The sequence below is a fragment of the Bos indicus x Bos taurus genome, chromosome 21 (genome assembly GCF_003369695.1).
Source record: "Bos indicus x Bos taurus breed Angus x Brahman F1 hybrid chromosome 21, Bos_hybrid_MaternalHap_v2.0, whole genome shotgun sequence".
In the NCBI taxonomy this organism is placed as follows: Eukaryota; Metazoa; Chordata; class Mammalia; order Artiodactyla; family Bovidae; genus Bos; species Bos indicus x Bos taurus.
In genome coordinates, this window is record NC_040096.1 from 56,455,831 (window position 1) to 56,476,243 (window position 20,413).

General features: G+C 38.5%; 1 protein-coding gene and 1 pseudogene across 2 annotated transcripts in view; one reads left to right on the forward strand and one right to left on the reverse strand.

Annotated features, from left to right (window-relative positions):
- The window catches only part of TC2N (tandem C2 domains, nuclear), a 44,258-nt gene extending 25,979 nt beyond the window's left edge, over window positions 1-18,279 (reverse strand). The window contains exons 1-3 of one of the 2 annotated variants that reach the window (XM_027521253.1): window positions 18,189-18,279; window positions 4,861-4,983; window positions 3,273-3,506 (exon numbers count right to left, since the gene is read on the reverse strand). In XM_027521253.1, coding sequence (XP_027377054.1) covers window positions 3,273-3,506; window positions 4,861-4,927 — 301 coding nt within the window. In that variant the 5' untranslated portion in view covers window positions 4,928-4,983; window positions 18,189-18,279. Of the gene's footprint in view, window positions 1-3,272; window positions 3,507-4,860; window positions 4,984-18,048 lie in introns of both variants that reach the window. The other variant, XM_027521254.1, reaches the window with a different exon arrangement.
- On the forward strand, window positions 585-2,880 carry LOC113879642 (annotated as a pseudogene).
- Window positions 18,280-20,413: the final 2,134 nt, after the last annotated feature.

Genomic DNA, 20,413 nt, shown 5'->3' on the forward strand with positions numbered 1-20,413 from the left:
GACATCTCTTTTGGGTGTTAGTTCTAAAAGGTCTTGTAGGTCTTCATAGAACCATTCAACTTCAGCTTCTTCAGCATTACTGGTTGGGGCATAGGCTTGGATTACTGTGATATTGAATGGTTTGCCTTAGAAACGAACAGAGATCATTCTGTCGTTTTGGAGATCACATCCAAGTACTGCATTTCAGACTCTTTAGTTGACCATGATGGCTACCCCATTTCTTCTAAGGGATTCCTGCCCACAGTAGTAGATATAATGGTCATCTGAGTTAAATTCACCCATTCCAGTCCATTTTAGTTCGCTGATTCCTAGAATGTCGACGTTCACTCTTGCCATCTCCTGTTTGACTACTTCCAATTTGCCTCGATTCATGGACCTAACATTCCAGTTTCCTATGCAATATTGCTCTTTACAGCATCAGACCTTAAGTCGCTTCAGTCATGTCCAAATCTTTGTGACCGTATGGACTGCAGTCCTCCAGGTTCCTCTGTCCATGGGATTCTCCAGGCAAGAATACTGGAGTGGGTTGCTATGCCCTCCTCCAGGGGATTTTCTCAACCTAGGGATTAAACCTGCATCTCTTAGGTCACCTGGATTAGGCAGGCAGGTTCTTGACCACTACCACCACCTGGGAAGTCCAACTCTCCTCTAGATAACTATAATAACCAATCAAAACAACAAACAAAATACCCTGAAGGCACTAGAGTGTGAAAAAAAAAAGTAGTAAGGATTCTAAACAGCACTTTAGGACAAAGGGGAATGGACACCCGTTTTTAATGACTTTTAGCCTTTGGGCAGGCCAAAATTGGCACTGTATTGGGGGGTGGGGGGAGGGCAGATAAAATTCCAGTAGAAAATCCAGTGTTTCTGGCCTGAAGAACATAGAGCAGAGTATAGAGCAACCACAGCTGCTAGAAATAAGGTGGAAATCTTGAAGAGGAGAAAACCCCAAATTCTGTGACTAAAAGTCTGCTCAAATATCTGGCTGATCCCTGAACCACACATGTGTGATACAGGCTCCCAATAAGGATTAAAAAAAAAAAAAAAAAGTACTAAGCTCGGATAGCAGCTGCCACCAAAGGCACAGAATCTGCCACACAGTACAACCAGGTTAATTAACTGCTGAAGTTAAGGAAGGAGGAAGGAAAGGACGAAAGGAGGAAGGGAAGGAAGGGGGAAAAAAAAACTGTCAAGAGTAATATAACAGATTCCAGAGTCTCCACAACATGACATCCAATGTCCAGAATACAATCCAAAATCACTCCACATACAAAGAAATGGGACTCATTCTCAAAAAAGGACAATCCACAGAATTCAAATCTGGAAGACCCAGATGTTAGAATAGTACACAAAGATGTTAAAACTCAAAGAAATAAAAGAAAATAGGTTCATGATTACTGGGGATGGGGGCAGAAACCACAGAAAAATAGAAACTATGAAAAGAAGAATCAAATGTAAATATTACAACGGAAAAATATATCTAAAATTAAAAACTCACTGGACGGGCTTAATGGCTGAAAGGAAATAATGGAGGAGAGACAGTGAACTTGAAAATAGGTCAATATTACCAAACCTTAAGAATACAGAGGAGATGCGTGCATATGGCGTCACCTGGAACTTGAACAGCTGCACGAGGCTATCAGAGACGATGGCCAAGAACAAACTAAGAGGGCAGAAGTCCAGGAACATTCCAAATAGCCAGCCAAAAAAGCTTTAAGGTTAAAAATAAAGCAAAACCAGCTACCACTAATCTTAACAAGATAAATACTGTGAATGATGAAAAGCTAATAGAGTGAGTAAACCTTTTGGAGATATACAAAAGGAACTTGCACACTTCTTAAAAGGCTTTTCACTTGAACCTCTGCAGAAACAGCTGATTGCTCAGCAGTGTCATGAAAGCAAACCAGCTAATGTTGATGAAACTATAAGATTAGTGGTTCAGTTGTAATACACTGATGATGCATCAAATTGCCCCAAAAGAACAACAAATTAAATGTTTTACATTAAAAAAAAAAATAGAGAGGAGGAAAAAAATTGGGGAAAAAAAGAAGCTTCATAGACAAATAAGACAATATCACACGGTCCAACATACGTGTAATTGGTATTCCGTAAGGAGAGAGAAAGGATGGGGCAGAAAAAGTACTTAGAGAAATACTATAGATCTTGACAGGAGGTTGGATCACATTGGTATACACATTTGTCAAAACTCAACAAACATACACTTACAACGTGGGCAGTTAATTCTGTTTAAAGTTTATGTCAAAAGAAGGAAACTATAAATAACTGAACTCTAGTAAATGATATATATATACTTAAATATTTAGAGAGAAGTGTACTGATGTCTACAATTTACTCTGAAATGCATTCGCCCCCTACCCTCAAAAGAATTACTAATGGTTAAGGAAATGGGTAGATAGATATGTGATAAAGTATATATAGTAAAAGTGTTAATGACAGAATCTATATGGTAGATATACAGGCATTCACCATTAAGTTCTTTCAATTATTCTGCATGTTTGAAAATTTCCATAATAAAATTTTTAGGGAAATAAACCATTGTGACTGTTTCAATGAACTAAAACAAACTATTTCTAAAATACAAGTTACATGTTGCTTCCTTTTATCTTCCTTAGTCCATTGGCCTCTAGAATATCAGCCAAAATTCAACCAATGAATCTACCTCATTCAAGTGGCTGTTTAGATTGGGAAGTGTTTTTAGACTGAGAAGTATAATAACGAAAAAGAAGGGAAGGGAGGAACACTACTTCATTGCTTCCTCATTTCTCTTTACACTAAAATTTAGAACATAATATTTCCTATATTATTGACCAAAACGAGAATAATTTCTCTATTTTTTCTTTCTAAATGTGTGAAGGATTAACTGACATATTAAAATTATATTACTCCTTTAAATAAGAATACTAGAGTGGGTTGTCATACCCTCCTCCAGAGGATCTTCCCGACCCAAGGATCAAACCCCATCTCCTGCATTGTCAGGTGGGTTCTTTACCACTAGTGCCACCTGCAAAGCCCTAAAAAAAGGCCAATTCTACACACAAATGTGTCAGATATCATAATGGGACTTTTCAAAAACACTGTGCACTGAATTCCTCTATAGAAGAAGCAAGACATTTTAAAAAATGAAATGTCAAATTTGTACACAAAGATATTTTATATCTTTATATATATATAAAAGAGCAAATTAAATAACAGCAATAACAACATTTAAATGCTGCATGTTGATTTTTAAATCCTGCCATTTGATTGTTTACCTTCTAGTTCTTCCAACTGTGAAGGAGTTCCTTGCATCCTGGGCTGAATATAAGATAACTTAAACCTGGGCACCACAAATGGTACTTCTTTGCCATCAGATGGTAACTTGGAAAGTAAATAATCCTCAGTACAGCCAACCTGAGGCTTTACAGAAACAGAAGTCAATGGGGGTATAGAGATAGTAGTATTTTGACTATGTGATACTGCTGCTTTAAAGTCTCTTTCCACAGATACTGCATAGAAAAGAAGAGAAAAGAAAAGAAAAAATTACAAATATGCATGGAGATTTATGCATAAAATAATCTAAACCTAATATGCTTTGGTACTTATTTAACCATTTTAAAAGAAACTGTTGACACATAAACTACTTTTAGGTCTTATCAAGCACTCTGGAATCTACATTAATTCTGCCTAGCCAATATTTGAGAAGTTAATATACTACCAAAGTGTATTAACTTATCATAATGGTAAAAGCAGTTTCTAAAGAATCTCATTTCCACAAAAGAGTTCATAGACGGAAAACAGGTTAATTTTGTAGTTAATTTCACAGTGCTTTCAAATAAATATTCATCTAGTCATTTAAATAAAATACTGTCAACAAAACAATTCTTATTGTTAATACTAATGGTTAATTTCAGCCTTAAATACCAAAAGCTACTTTGAAAAGAAGCTAAAGGTCTCCATGTCTACAAAAATAATCTTTACTAAACCACAAAATAAAATTTACTTTGACCCTAGTATAATATCAACTCCTCTGTGCTAGCTTCTGTGACCTCTTTTGTTTATTACCTTGAAAGATATGTGATTCCTAGGCTGTGTGACTTAGGATGAGGAAGTAAGAAACATCTAGAGCTAATCTTTATGTATAATTAATACTGTCTATAGACAGAATGAAAGCACAACTACTACTCTGTTGGAATTTATGAAATATTTTATTATGAAAAAGAAGCCTTCATATTCAAATATAGTAGGAAGCTATCTATGCTTTAGACTAAGAAATATAAGAAAGAACCAAGAAAAATAAAGTTCCAGTCATAACCTTGAAGGGCTGAGAAAACCCATGCAATAGCAAGGGAAATCTCCAGGAGTCCTTGATAAGTGTGGCTCTTGATAAAGTTACAGGTTTCTTCTCTATTGGTCACTCATTCATCCGTGGAAGACATGTTTTAAAGCATTGTTCATAAACTGGAAACTGTCTATATTTAAGTTAAAACATTTGCCAGAGTATGTTATTCCCCAAATACTTCTCTTCCTACTTTTGCTCACACTATTTCATCCACCATAACAGCATGTCTAATCCTCACTTTCTCTTACTTCCTTCTTCCCACTTGGCTTGCTAAAATCCACTTCAAACTTCCGTACCACAGGCCATCTTCTTGTGGTAATGTTCTAGAGTGTCTCCTATGTTGAACTCATCTTTCTCTCCCCTATGCTCCAAGGTACTTTCATACCTAGCTAGTGTGCCTCACATTTATGTTTCTGACCCCCTCATGAAGTTAAAAAATATGTCTCATTTACATTTATATCACAAAATGCCACAAATAAAGGCATTAAATAAATGCTGAAGTCAAAAAGAAGCAAACTCACAGTTGTGTTTTTCTGTTCCACCATAGAAACATCCTCTGCAGCAACTCTTTATAAATTCTGTTGCCATTACATTAAATCTCCAATATCCAGCAAAAGATACAAACTTCCGATTTTAATATTAATCTGTTGGAAGAATAGAATACAAGTTAACATGATCATGCATAATGTCATTAGGTATCATTAAATAAATGATATTATCTGTCTTTCTAAAGCATTATGAGTGCTCCAAAGCAAAAAAAAAATTGTTTAGAGAAGACAGATTTTTTGTTCCTTTACATAATTCTATATAACTTTGGATCCTTCTAAGTTATTAAAATAACATGCTTAAAAATTACTAATTGAACAATCTCAATGTTAAATCTGGAAAAAAATTCCACTCTCAATTTTCTCTTTCAGCTGATATATCTAAATCAATGTCCAAATAAAATTTGCAAGAATATATGGCATTCATAAAAAGTGTGAGAAAATTTTCACTTCTTCCAAATCAATTCTGTTGGTAATCCAAAGGTCCTATGAGGGCCAATAAACAAACAACTTCATACTTTGTGAGTTAGTTTAATGCAGAGAAGTACACTAACAGAAAAATCTGTCTTAAACATACACTAACACATATTCTTCCTCTCTCTCTCTCTCTCTCTCTCTCTCTCTCTCACACACACACACACACACACACGTACACGCTAACTAAACCACAAATAAGATCTATTGGAAATAAAGACAGTCTATTCTAAATTTACCAGAAACATAAAATGGTATACAAAGCCAATTGCCCACCTTGGCTTCAGTGACTTTGTTCCAAATGCATTCTCATTTACACCTACTTAAACCAAAATTTTTCATGGGAAATTTCAAATGTATGCAAGAGGAGACAAAATTGTATAACAAACCCCCTACCACCTGGACTAAACAATGATCAGTTCAGTTCAATTCAGTTGCTCAGTCGTGTCCGACTCTTTGTGACTCCATGAACCAGAGCACACCAGGCCTCCCTGTCCATCACCAACTCCCAGAGTTTACTCAAACCCATGTCCATTGAGTCAGTCGGTGATGCCATCCAACCGTCTCATCCTCTGTCATCCCCTTCTCCTCCTGCCCTCAATCTTTCCCAGCATCACGGTCTTTCCAAATGAGTCAGCTCTTCGCATCAGGTGGCCAAAGTACTGGAGTTTCAGCTTCAGCATCAGCTTGTGGCAAATCTTAATTCATCTCACTGTTCATTATCTTTTGTCCATCTTTCTATATAATTACCAGTCCTTTTCTTCCTCAGTTTTAGAGGATAAATATTTGAAAGACTAATGCAACGTCCATAATGTAAGTGGTAAAACATTCTTCCAGTTTGTCACTGTCTTTTCAATTTGATGATGGTGTTTTCTGCTATGCAAAAAACAGAAGTGGGAGTGTGTATGTGTATATATAAACAGGCATATATACAAACATACATACATATACGGGTGTGTGAATACTGTACATCCCAGTAGTGTGTGAACAGGATCCAATCCTATCTTCTCTCAATTGACTATCCTAGTATCACAAACACCACTTATTAAAAATTAAAATTTAATTAAAAATTAAAGATTCCATATTTTCTACACTGATTTTAGGATGCTGCTTTTATTACAGACTAAATTTCCACATGCCACTGGGCTTGGGTTTTATAGTTTGTATTCAATTGATTTGTATTCCTGAACCAATACCACATTTTAAAAATTATGGGACTTCCCTTGTGGTCCAGTGGTTAAGAATCTGCCTTCCAATGCAGGGAACACAGGTTCAATCCCTGGTCAGGGAACTAAGATCCCACATGTTGTGAGGCAACTAAGTCCATGTGCTACAACTACTGAGTCCATGTGCCCTAAAGCCCATGCTCTGCGACAAGAAAAGCCCTCAGCTGCAACTAGAGAAAGCCTGCTGCTGCTGCTAAGTCACTTCAGTCGTGTCCGGCTCTGTTCGACCCTATAGACGGCAGCCCACCAGGTTCCCCCGTCCCTGGGATTCTCCAGGCAAGAACACCCAGGTGGGTTGCCATTACCTTCTCCAATGCATGAAAATGAAAAGTGAAAGTAAAGTCGCTCAGTCGTGTCTGACTCTTCGAGACCCCATGGACTGCAGCCTACCAGGCTCCTCCATCCATGGGATTTTCCAGGCAAGAGGACTGGAGTAGGGTGCCATTGCCTTCTCCGAGAGAAAGCCTGCATGCCACAACAAAGACCCAGTGCAGCCAAAAAAAAAAAAAATTATAAGGCTTATGTTTCAATATCCAGTAAAGCTAGACTTCTATTCTTACTAGTCTTCAATTTCAAAATTTTCCTAGCTATGCTTACTTGTCTGTTCTTACAAATAAACTTTATAATTAGTCCAGACCTAGGAATTAAAGTCTGATATTTTTATTGAGATCATGTTACATTTATATATTATTTTAGAAAAAAACTGACATCTTTAGGATGTAGAGTCTTCTGATTCAAAATACCTGTTCAAGTTTATGTTTGTATCTTTGGGAGTTTTTTATAGTTTTCCTCATAAATTTTGAACATCTATTAAGTGTATGCCCATAAAATTTATTTGGCTAAATGGCACCTTTTCTCCCATTATATCTTGTAATTTATTATTATTTTTTAATTTATACATTTTTTCAAAGGCCCTTCTCAGTCTCAGTTTAGAGGATGCATTCCCTGACATGCCATATCATACTAATTTTTCTCATCTTTAAACATCTAGTGAATTTTTTTTTAAGTTTTACATTTTTCATGACATTTCATGACAACTGTTCTATCTCCCCTGCTAGAATAAAAACTTTCCAGAAACAATATTGTACTCACTTTTCTACTTAACACTCAGAACCTTGTATGATACTGGGAATACAACAGGAACTCAGCAAATATGTAGTTGATAGACAATGAAACAATGTAGAATAACTAGGTTATATAAAAACTGGGTTGGGAAGATCCCTTTGAGGAGGAAATGGCAACCCACTCCAGTATTCTTGCCTGGAGAATTCTATGGACAGAGAAGCCTGGCGGGTTATAGTCCACAGGGTCACAAAGAGTCGGACAAGACTGAGTGACTAACACTATATAAAAACTCCTAACATGCCCATCAAACTACATTTCTGGACTTGTCAACTTGCAACTACTTTACATTAATTATGAGGGGAATGTGAGGGGACTGGTTAAAAATGATTACTGCTTCTGGGAGAAGAGTTTTCAAAGTTTACACGGCCTTGAACCATCCAAAATGAACTGGAGATGACAGAGGGATTCTTATACAAATAAGAATAATGGAGCTAGTTTGTTATGACAGACTACTGGAGAGCAGAGACGGGTACACAGAAAGAAGCACAAACATCAGTGGAAGGTCCTACTTAAGTATTCAGTATAGTACTGATCAGAGCATGCATATAGAGAAACTACACAAGACTGAAGGAAGACCACCAAAAAATGTTACAAAGACCATAACAACCTTTACTAAGGTCAGTAATAATGCCTATCCCCACCAACCAAACTGGAAAAACCTCACACAGAATACTGAATAGAGGACTCAGAGAGACTTGCCTTAGTGGTAGGGAATAAATAGCCCTACATTAAAGACTAGTCTGACCTAACAAATCTTAACAACAAGTCTCAAAAGGATCAAACTATTTCTAAGAAATTTAACTATGTTCCAAAGCAGAAAATAATTATAGAAACCTAAATATATATATCACAAAAGGTAAAATTTACAATCTCTGGTAGCAATCAATAAAAAATTACCTTCATACAAAGAAAGGGAAAAAAATAATGCAGAGAAAAATCCATCAATTGGAACCAATACAGATATGAACAGTTAAGGACCTCAAAACAGTTATAAGTGATTCTATATGTGCAAAAAGTTAAGTAGAAACTTGGAAGAATCAAAAAAAGACACAAACCAACTTCTAAAGAGGACTATAGTGTTTGAGATGGAAAAAATACTGATGGCATTAATACAGCAGATTAGATACTGCAAAAGCAACAATAAGCACAGCAATGAGACCCCAAATGAAATACAAAAAGGAAAAAAAAGAATAAAAACAAAATGAAAAACATATCTCAGACCCATGAAACAATTTCAAGAAGCCTAATATACATGCTTTTGAACTGTGGTATTGGAGAAGACTCTTGAGAGTCCCTTGGACTGCAAGGAGATCCAACCAGTCCATTCTGAAGGAGATCAGCCCTGGGATTTCTTTGGAAGGAATGATGCTAAAGCTGAAACTCCAATATTTTTGCCACTTCATGTGAAGAGCTGACTCATTGGAAAAGACTCTGACACTGGGAGGGATTGGGGGCAGGAAGAGAAGGGACGACAGAGGATGAGATGGCTGGATGGCATCACTGACTCGATGGATGTGAGTCTGAGTGAACTCCGGGAGTTGGTGATGGACAGGGAGGCCTGGAGTGCTGCCATTCATGGGGTTGCAAAGAGTCGGACACAACTGAGCGACTGAATTGAACTGAACTGAATATACATGTATTGAAATTCATGACAGTAATGGGGAGGCAGAAAAAAATTTTTTAAGAAATAATACTAAAATTTTCCAAATATGAGACATACAAAGCTCAGGTCTAAGAAACTCAACAAACACTAAGCTTAGAAACTATGAAGAAAATTATGCCAAGGCACGTCATATTAAAATGGCTCATACATCCAATACAAAACATTTTTTAAAACCACTACAACTCAATAATAAAAAGAAAAGTAATCCATTTTAAAAAGGATTTGGACAGACACATCTCCACAAAAAATGGCCAAAGTGGCCAAAAAAGTACATTAAAAACACATTTAACACCATAATTCATTAAGGAAATGCAAGTTAAACTACAATGAGATAATACTATACACTTGTTAGAAATAATGAAATTGCAAACACTGACCGTTTCAAGCATGTGGAATAAATAGAACTCTCATTTTCAACTGGTGGGACTATAAAATGGTTTGGCAGTTTAAGTTAAACATACAGCTACCATATGATCCAGACATTTCTTTCCTAGGTATTTATTCAAGAAAAAAGAAATTTTATATCTATACAAAGACTGGTACATTAGTGTTCACAGAAGCTCTATTTGAACAGCCAAAACATAGAAATTATCAAATATCCATCAACAGATGCATAAACAATTGGGTATACTTTAATAACTAATCTGTGGATTGGCGTCTTTCCACCTGTACTGGTAGACTTTCCAGTACTAAATTCTCATTCATTATCTCTTTAAATATGGTTTTTGCCCATTCTATATTTCTTTTCTTTCAGGAACGCCATTCACTAAACTTTCTTAACTTCTCGTTCTGATTATTCTAACTTTCATGTATCTTAATCTCTTTCATATCTTCCATTTCTGTATCTTTGAGGAGCTGTATTCTGAATGATTTACTCTGATCTATATTCCAGTTCATTCATTCATTCTCTTGGGATTTGCCTAATTGCCTAATCTGTGGTTAAACTTAACAAATGAGTTTTGAGTTTTTATTACTGCATTTTTCATTAACAGAAATTACATTCAGTTCCTTTTTCAACCAATTTGGTACCTTCTCAGATTCCTGCTCCCTGCATGTATTTTCAATTGTGACTTTTATTTACTTAAATAGAGCCCATCAGGGTTAGTTTAATAATCAATAATTAGTAATTACAATACATAAGCATTTTCAAGTTTTCCTCTAATTGTCCACTGTTTTTGCTGATTCTTGCTCAGGTTGTCTTATTTCCAGTTGGTTATCTTTTACAGATTATCCACTGACCTCAAAACTTAACTGGTAGAAATTTTTTAAGCCAAAGACGAAAGTATACTCCTACAGAGAATTTGCATTTGTACATATCATTTTAAATTCATGCCGTGACATATAACTTGATTTTAAAATGAGCAAAGGATGTGAACATTTCTCAAAAAAAAAAGAAAAGAAAAATACAGCTAATAAACACACATAAAGGTGCTCAACATCATCAGTTATTAGGGAAATGCAATTCAAAACCTCAATGAGATACCACTTCACACACACTAAGATAGCTATAATCAAAAAGACAGAGAAAAGTAAGCATTGGTGAGGATGTGGAGAAACTAGAACCCTCATACGTTGTTGGTAGGTGTAGCTGATTTGGAAAACAGTTTGGCAGTTCCTCAAAACAAATACAGAATTACCATATGACCCAGCAATTCATACTTGTAGGTAAGTGGAGAATGAAAATATATTTCCTATGAGAATGGAAAACACATTTCCATACAAAAACTTGCATGCAAATATTCGTAAGAGCCAAGAAGTAGATATAACCAACAACCAAGGAATGGGAAAACAAAGTGTGGTATTATCCATACAATGGAATATCAGTCAGCCATTAAAAAGAATAAAGTACTGATTTACAGTAAACATGAATAATCCTTGAAACAATTATGCTAAGTGAAATAAGACACAAAAGGCATATTATATGATTTCATTCATATCAAAGGCCCAGAGTAAGCAAATCACAGAGACAAAAGTAGATTAGAAGTTGCCAAGAGTTGGGGGAAAAGAAGAATATGGGGAATGACTATCAGTGGTATAAGGTTTTTTTCTGGAGGTAATAAAAGTGGTCTGGAATTAAGATACTGATAATGGTTGTACAACTTCGTGGATATATGAAAATCCACAGAATTATACACTCTTAAGGGTGAATTTTACGGCATATATATAGAGAGAGAGAGAAAGAAAAAAGATTTTTAAAATTTACATATTGAAATTTTTTTAGACCACCAAAGTGACGTGTACTTCCCCCGTGATCTGGTAGTTTTAACTGCCCAAGGACAGGTTTTTTCCCCCTTCTGTTTCACTTGGCATTGAGACAACTTTCCTTGCAGATCCCTGAAGGAAGTTTCATCCTTTCCATGACATCACAGACCTTTGGGATCCCAGAATTATGGGCAGAAGTCTCTTGTTGGCTAACCGTGAATAAGCCCTGGACTGACTTCTAACTATGCCTCAAACTCTACAAATCTACCAAATTCTTATTCAAATCTAATCAAATTCCCCCAGTTTAGAAACTACCTTCAAAGCAAATAAAGCTCAAGGGCTCCTACAGTCTTAGATTTCCAGCTTTCTCTTAGATTTTGGCATATAAAATCCTAAGTACCTTAAAAAATTTTTTTTAATACAGCTATTCTTAGCTATTTTCAGTGTGAAGGTTTTTCCAAAGGCCTTAACTATATTCCAAAAGTAAAAATCCAATATTTACTTTTCAAGTTAAAGTTAACTCCAGTGAGTTAGGACAGGATTTGCAAAAACTAAAGACAGCCTAATATAATCCACAATAAAGTAGCTTCGGAAGTACTTGTGACCTTGGGTGACTACAGCAGATATTTAAGACTTAAATAACATATTTCTATATACTCTGATGAAAAGTTTACTTTAGAAAAACCATTAAACTTTAATTTGAGTCCTAAAAGAAGCATGGATAAGTGACTTGTCTTTTAGGTATGGAGGCTCTTTATATAACTAAGTAAAAGTAAGACTGCAGCAAGGATACACAAAGAGACCAATAAAAGGATAGCCCAGAAACATGTGAACATATGTATGGAAAGTTGACATATGACACTTACAGATTATTGAAAAGAAAAACAGAATATTCAATAAATGATGCTGGGAAGAGCAGATTACCTGTATGGAAAAAAAATGAAACTGGATTCCTACTTCACACCACACAAAAATTAATTTCACATGGGCTAAGGACACAACTATGAAAGGCAACATTTTAAAGCTTTTAGAAGAAAACATCAGACTGTATCTGTTTCGGGGAAAGGAAAGATTTGTTAAACAAGATGTCGAAAGAGCAAACCATAAGGAAAAGCTTGACATATTTAACCACGTTAAACTACAAAATGAATGTGTCTGTCAAAAACCACTATAAAGAAAGTAAAAGACAAGCTGCTGCTGCTGCTGCTGCTAAGTCACATCAGTCGTGTCTGACTCTGTGCTACCCCACAGACGGCAGCCCATCAGGCTCCCCCGTCCCTGGGATTCTCCAGGCAAGAACACTGGAGTGAGTTGCCATTTCCTTCTCCAATGCAGGAAAGTGAAACGTGAAAGGGAAGTCGCTCAGTCGTGTCCGACTCTTCGTGACCCCATGGACTGCAGCCCACCAGGCTCCTCCGTCCATGGGATTTTCCAGGCAAGAGTACTGGAGTGGGGTGCCATCGCCTTCTCCGAAAAGACAAGCTACTTACTAGAAAAAAGATATTTGCCACAAGCATAACTGATAAGGGATTAGTATACAGAAAATGTATATATATATACGCCAGAAATCAACTTTTAAAAGACAAAAAATTAAAAACAGGCAAAAAACACAGCCATTCCACACATCCATAATTAAGGAAATGTAAATTAAATCCCACCATTTCTCACCTACCAGATGGTTGAAAAGAAAAAAATTCAGATTATTACAAATGTACAAATGTCTCAAATGTTGTTGAGAAAGGGAACGTGAATACTTAACACATTGCTTGTGAGAGTATGAACTGTTATAAAGCAATTCAGTATTATCTAGCAAATCTGAAGATCCACAACTCTACTCTGAGGCAAAAAAGCACAGAAAATTCTTACACATGGACACAGAGAAACATGAATAGGTACTGTAATAACAAAATAGCTTTAGTGGCAAAAAGCAAAATCAGATTTTAATATGAAGACTGAAAGCACCCTAAATATCCATCAACAGGAGGATGGATAAACAGTTGTAAATTCATATAGTGGAGTGCTATGCAGCAAAAAAAGGAAATGAACTATAACACCACATAGATGACTCTCATAAATACAATTTTGTGTTCCCCAAAAACATGAAACTGAAAGTACATTACTTATGAATACCTACTTATGTAGTAAAACTATACAAAAATTCAAGGAGCATAGCAAAAGACATGATCAAGAAGAAGGATACAATTATGGTTAAAAAAATATGTATTAGTCTATAGCATGATATAGGTACAGGGCATCTATTTTATCTGTAGTCTCTAAACATGTAGATGTATCAAAAGTACTACTTTGCACACATGAAATAATTTTCATTTAAAAATTAAGCAAGCACATGGCTGTGGTATAAATTATGAAAATACAGAAAACTATATGAAGAAAATAAAAATTAACAATAACTCCATAATCCTGAGATAACTACAGTACTTAAATAAACATACTTAAATGATGTCTTTTCTTCTACTCTCTAGTTTGTTTTGTTTTGGCTTTGGCCTCTGCCCTGTAGCTTACAGGGTTGTAGTTCCCTGATCAGGGATCAAACCCATCCCCGCTAGAGTGGAAGCACGGAGTCCTAGCCAGTGGATCACCAGGGAATTCCCATTCTACTATTTTTACTCTTTTTTTTTTTTTAACAGTTTTATTGAGGTACTGACTTAAGTGAATTGCACATATTTAAAATGTACAATTACATGAGTCAGACATATGTATACAGAAGCGGAAACATCTTTACAATCAAGAAAATGAACATACCCATTAATACAGTCATGGGACAGGGAAGCCTGGCGTGCTGCATTTCAAGGGTCACAAAGAGTCGAACATAACTGAGCAACTGAACTGAACTGACTGATGAATAAATTTGCCATGCCTGAAAGTTACCCCCTTTACATCCATCCCCTTTTCCTTCCCTTGCTGCCCCCTACCCTCAGGTAACCACTGATTGTTTTCTATTACTTTAGTTTGTTGTTTCTAGAGTTTTGTCAGGTATAGTTTGGGCGTAACTTATTCATACACTTCACTTTAGTAGATACTGCCATCAATTTACACTTCTACCAGCAGAGTACAAGAGTTCCAGTTGTTCCACATACTTATCAACACTTGTTTGCCTTTTCCATTTTTAGCCACTTTTTTCATATCCTAAGAAAAATACACATAAAAGTACTGCCTGAACAAAAAATTTAAACTCTCAGTGAAGACTGAAGTTAAACTCAGAAATTTTCATCTAAGAGCATTTTCCCTTAAATGCATGATAATAACTGAAGCAAAGGCCCTAACTGGTATATGCCTCATGAATTCTGATTCAGCCAAAATGTCTGATACCTACATAAGATTTTTAGAAGAGTCATTGAGATACACACTAGAAAAATCACATGACTTAAAAGTTATTGTTCACTCAGTCGTGTCTGACTCTTTGTGACCCCATGGACTGCAGCACGCCAGGCTTCCCTGTCCGTCACCATTTCCCAGAGCTTGCTCAAACTCATGTCCATTGAGTTGGTGATGCCATTCAACCATCTCATTCTCTGTTGTCCCCTTCTCCTGCCTCCAATCTTTCCCAGCATCTGGGTCTTTTCTAACAAGTCAGCTCTTCACATCAGGTGGCCAAAGTATTTGAGGCTCAGCTTCAGAATCAGTCCTTCCAATGAATAGTCAGGGTTGATTTCCTTTATACTACTCAGGGTTCTCAAGGCAAGAATGTTAAAGTGGTTCCAAGGAGCAAGGGACTCTCAAGAGTCTTTAACACCACAGTTCAAAAGCATCAAGTCTTTGGCGTTCAGCCTTCTTTATGGTCCAACTCTCACATCCATACATGACTACTGGAAAAACCATAGCTTTGACTATATGAATCTTTGTTGGCAAAGTAATGTCTCTGCTTTTTTAAGATGCTAAGTTGGGAGCATCTAAATACTGGAACTCAGGTGAAATACAATTCAACAGTTTGTTAAAGTGTGACTTTAACACTGACAACATCTGAACTCAATAGATGAAAATACCACTAAAATAGGGTTCATAATTTGAATTGGGGGGATTAAATATTTTCTATTTAATATGCTCAGATACTTGCTCTCAGCTACTACTTAACCAGCAGACAGGAACCATGCTGGGAGATGCTCTTTAATATAAATGTATCCTATTAGCCTTATACTCTTTCCAATCTGACCATAAACTCCCCTACACTCTACTACCCTATCACTTCTTCAAATCTTTGTGTCTCAAAATAAGGATTCTACACTCACTATCTTTATTTCTTCATCTTCTATTTACTCCTCAAAGTCATTCAAATTTGGCTTCCATCCTTATCTTTTTATTGGGTTGGCCAAAAAGGTTCTTCAGGTTTTTCTGTAAGATATGGAAAATCTCAAAATTTTTGGCCAACCCAATATTAAACTATGCTTGTTGAGTTCAACGACAGCCTTCTAACTAACAAAGCCAACAGGCACTTTATCAGTTCCTATCTTCCTGATTCCTCTATTTCATTTGATTCTAAAATAGATTTCTATCCTTTATTAAAACTCTTCCCTTTCCTGGCTTCTATGAGACCACTGTCTTAATTTGCTTCCTTCTTTCCTGAACTGCTTCCTTGGTCTCCTTGGCTGTCTCTACCCATCACTTAAGTACTGATATTTTCCATCCTTGGTCTTCCTCTTTTTTTTTTAATTCTACTTACTTGAATCATTTCTTCCACTCTCACAAGATTAAGTATCACAAGTCCATGGGTGGTTTCCAACATTCACAACTCTGATCCTGACTTTAGAAAATCCCTGTACCAATATACCTAACTGCCAACTAGACAGCTCTGCAGAAGGTCCTACAAGAATCACAAGCTCATTTTCTCTCAACCTGAATTAGTCCCTCAGTTTGTTAGTTTTATTTGTGAATACACAATTGTAATTCAAGTGGAGCCAATAAAATACAAGAGGAACTTAAAATTGTTGTTTCTTGAAGAGCTTTTAAAAAAAGAGCAAATTTTTATGAAAGTTTTTTCCTCCACACTCAAAGTCATTAGCAAAAGCTACAAAATACATGATAAAATACCTCAAATCCCAGTTCTCAAAGGCAATCAATATTTTCTTCCAGAAACAGCAATTTTTAACTTTGAAAAAGTCACATATCAAAATATTGAACTGGTAAGTACGGAGTGTTGTTACTGTTAACTCTTAATATTTCCAGGCTACTTACAGCAGTAAACAGAGTTGGACACGACTGAAGTGACTTAGCAGCAGCAATCAGGGAAAACACCTCTATCAAACAGCCTACTTGGAGGAAAAATCAGTACATTTTTTTTTCTCCATTTATTTATTTATTTTATTTTTTAACTTTCCAATATTGTATTGGTTTTGCCATATATCAGTATATTTTAAAAATGAAAGCAATTCTTTTACATGCTGTATTTTAAAGTAGGGGTCCCGAACTTTTTGGTACTTTTTGGCCCCAGTGACCAGTTTGGTGGAAGAGAATTTTTCCAAGGAGGTGGTGTGTGTGGGGGGAGGCGGGGCAGGGGAGCCAGCGGGGTGCCCCGGGTGGTTTTGGAATGATTTAAGCATATTACATTTATTGTGCACTTTATTCCTATTATTATTACATCAGCTAGACCTCCGATCATCAAGCATTAATCTCATAAGTGGGGGGACCCCTGTTCTAAAGGAATCAATCAGCATTTTTTGTCTTGGCATTTATCTTACCTATACCTACCATGCGTGTGCCATATAGCCATGATTCATGGGTAGTATTTTCTTGATTTAAAGAAAATCATAGTAAAGAAACAAGAAGAAAAAAAAACTGGAGGAGACAAAAGCCAAATCTAAAAATCTGCTGCTGTTGTTGCTGCTGCTAAGTCGCTTCAGTCGTGTCCGACTAGCCAGGTAGATAATTCATATCTTCCAAAATTCAAAGCAAAGTGGTATTTACCACTCCTCCGCGGATTCAAAAAGTTTCAGAAACATCACAGATAGAAACAATTCTCTAACCAGTTCTCATCAGTTTCTCCAGGTAAAAGAAAAGCCTTCTCTTCCCTCTTAACCCAGAGGCCACCCCAGCCCTCCCCAGCCCCTGCTCTCAGAGCCGGTGGTCAGAAGCGCGCGCCAAGGGCAGGGAGTGGGGCGCGCGGCTGGCTCCACCAGGGCTGGGGTCTCCCCTCCGTCCGGCCCGGGGGTCCCAACGAGGAGACCCGTGAACCCAGCGGACCCAGTGCTCCACAGGGCGAGTCTCTGCCCTCCAGGCCTCAGAGATTCCGGTTGTCGAGGAAACTTCCCTCAGGCCCGAGAAGAGCAGGCGTCGCTGAGGAGAATCTTGTACTGAAATAGTGCGACTTTTTTTTTTTTTTTTAAGTTAAAGGAGACCAAACCCTACAAAACAATTGCTCCACACACAGCCTCCAGAGGCTGCGGGTGAGGGGGCTATTCAGCCGCCGGCGAGTCCCACCCGGTGGGCCCAGCAACGGCCGCTCGAAGCCACACAGCTTACCCGAGGAAGCGCCCGGGACCCCACACCTGAGCCCCCTGGCTCTCTCCCCCGCCGCGTCCCCGCGGCCTCCACGCTTCGCTCTCGGGGAGTCCCTGCTTCACACGCCGCTGAGGCAGTGCCGCGCGGCCGCGGCCGGTTACCTGCTCGAGGTAGTGGGCGCTGTGGCGTCGCCGCCCGCGGGAACCGTGATTCAGGTCACCTCGCGCTACCGCGCCCTGAGGCCCCGCCCCCGTCCCCTGAAGACCGCCCCGCCCTCTCTCCAGGTCCGCTCCGCCCCGCCCCCTCAGGTCCGCCCCACCCGACGAGAGGTGCGCGCGGACCCTGAGGCATGGGGCGTGGCCGTCCGTCCCTGCACCTGAGCGCCAGGTGCCTGCGCCCTAGGCTCCTTCCCTCCTCGCCTCTCCCAGCACAGTTCTCAGATACACCCTCTGTAAGGGTCTAAGATGAAGCCACGGAGAAGCCAATGGCACCCCACTCCAGTACTCTTGCCTGGAAAATCCCATGGACGGAGGAGCCTGGAAGGCTGCAGTCCTTGAGGTCGCTGAGGGTTGGACACGACTGAGCGACTTCACTTTCACTTTTCATTTTCCTGCATTGGAGAAGGCAATGGCAACCCACTCCAGTGTTTTTGCCTGGAGAATCCCAGGGATGGGGGAGCCTGGTGGGCTGCCGTCTATGGGGTCACACAGAGTCGGACACGACTGAAGTGACATAGCAGCAAGATGAAGCCAGGCAGGGTTTGGAGTGTGTTGAAGGATCAGACGGGAAGTAAAAGACAGGGGTGTTTAGTGGGAATGCCACTCGCCTGATGAACCTCCCTGAATAGGGAAGGAAGGAGCAAATTCTCTTGCCAGAAGATACTTCTGCAAGTAGAGAAACTTCTTGGAAGCCAAGAAACTTTTGTTTGTGTTACTGGTCTTTAGTGTTTATATCCTATTTAAAGCAATGAGAATCAGCTCACAACTCTTCACTTATGACTTTACGTTTCCTACTGCTTTACCTGGTGGCTCAGCGGTAAATAATCCGCCTGCAATACAGAAGACAGGGGTTCCATCCCTGGGTTGAAAAGATCCCCTGGAGAAGGAAGTGGCAACCCACTCCTGTATTCTTGCCTCGGAAATCTCATGGACAGAGAAGCCTAGCAGGCTACAGTCCATGGGGTTGCAAAGAGTCAGACATGACTGAGCATGCATATACTACTTTACCAGCAGCAGGTACCTTGGAAGGAATCCCAGAGGTATCCACTACTTGTCCTGCCCCATTCTATGCTGGAATCCCATCTGGCACACTTTGGCACAGTTGGCTGGCCCTTTTCTTTTTTGCCTTCCTTTCTGGGAATCTCTGTTCTTGGAAAGTTGTTGAATGAATTCCTAGATTATCTGTTGATGAACAGCTAAGTTTTGAGAGGCTGATGGATTATAAATTGAAGTTCAGTTCAGTTCAGCCGCTCAGTTGTGTCTGACTCTTTGCGACCCCGTGGACTGTAGCACACCAGGCTTTCCTGTCTATCACCAATTCCCAGAGCTTGCTCAAACTCATGTCCATTGAATCGGTAATGCCATCCAACCATCCCATCTTCTGTCATCCCCTTCTCCTCCTGCCTGCAATCTTTCCCAGCAGCAGGGCCTTTTCCAATGAATCAGTTCTTCACATCAGGCGGCCAAAGTATTGGAGTTTCAACTTCAGCATCAGTCCTACCAATGAATATTCAGGACTGAGTTCCTTTAGGATTGACTGGTTGGATCTCCTTGCAGTCCAAGTGACTTTCAAGAGTCTTCTCCAACACCACAGTTCAAAAACGTCGAATTAAGGTAATCATTTTCTTTCTGGAGAGTAGTCTTTCTGAAAATGGGTTCTGTTCATTTCCAGGATCTAGCTGCTAGAGTGGGAGTTAGGGTGGGGAGGAGGATGCCTTGATCCTGAGAACAAATTAATCTGGGGAAAGAGAGACTATAACTTCTCTCCTTGAGTTGACAGGGCTTTCAAGGCCTAAGAACTGTGCTTTACTTTGTATCATCCTGTATTTCTCAAGTTATTTGATTCGAGGAGTGGCAGAATATGCCACCCCAAAATATTGGGATACTTTGTTATTTTGAGGCACCTGAGAATCAGCAGTTGGAAGAAGGGTACTCTGAACTTACTTTTTCTTTCTGAAAGCAGGATATAGAACTCCCAAGTGAACAATGTCCTCCCTATATCATGAGGAAAGAAAAAGGCTTATCACCAGAGATGAGAGTCAAGGAAGGGGGAAGTCTACACAAAGAAACCTTTTTAAAGTAACCTTTATATTTATATTCAATTCTCCACTATTAATTGCCCTGGCTCAAGTCCCTTTGTTGCCCCCCGTTTTTGCTCCTTACTGCTC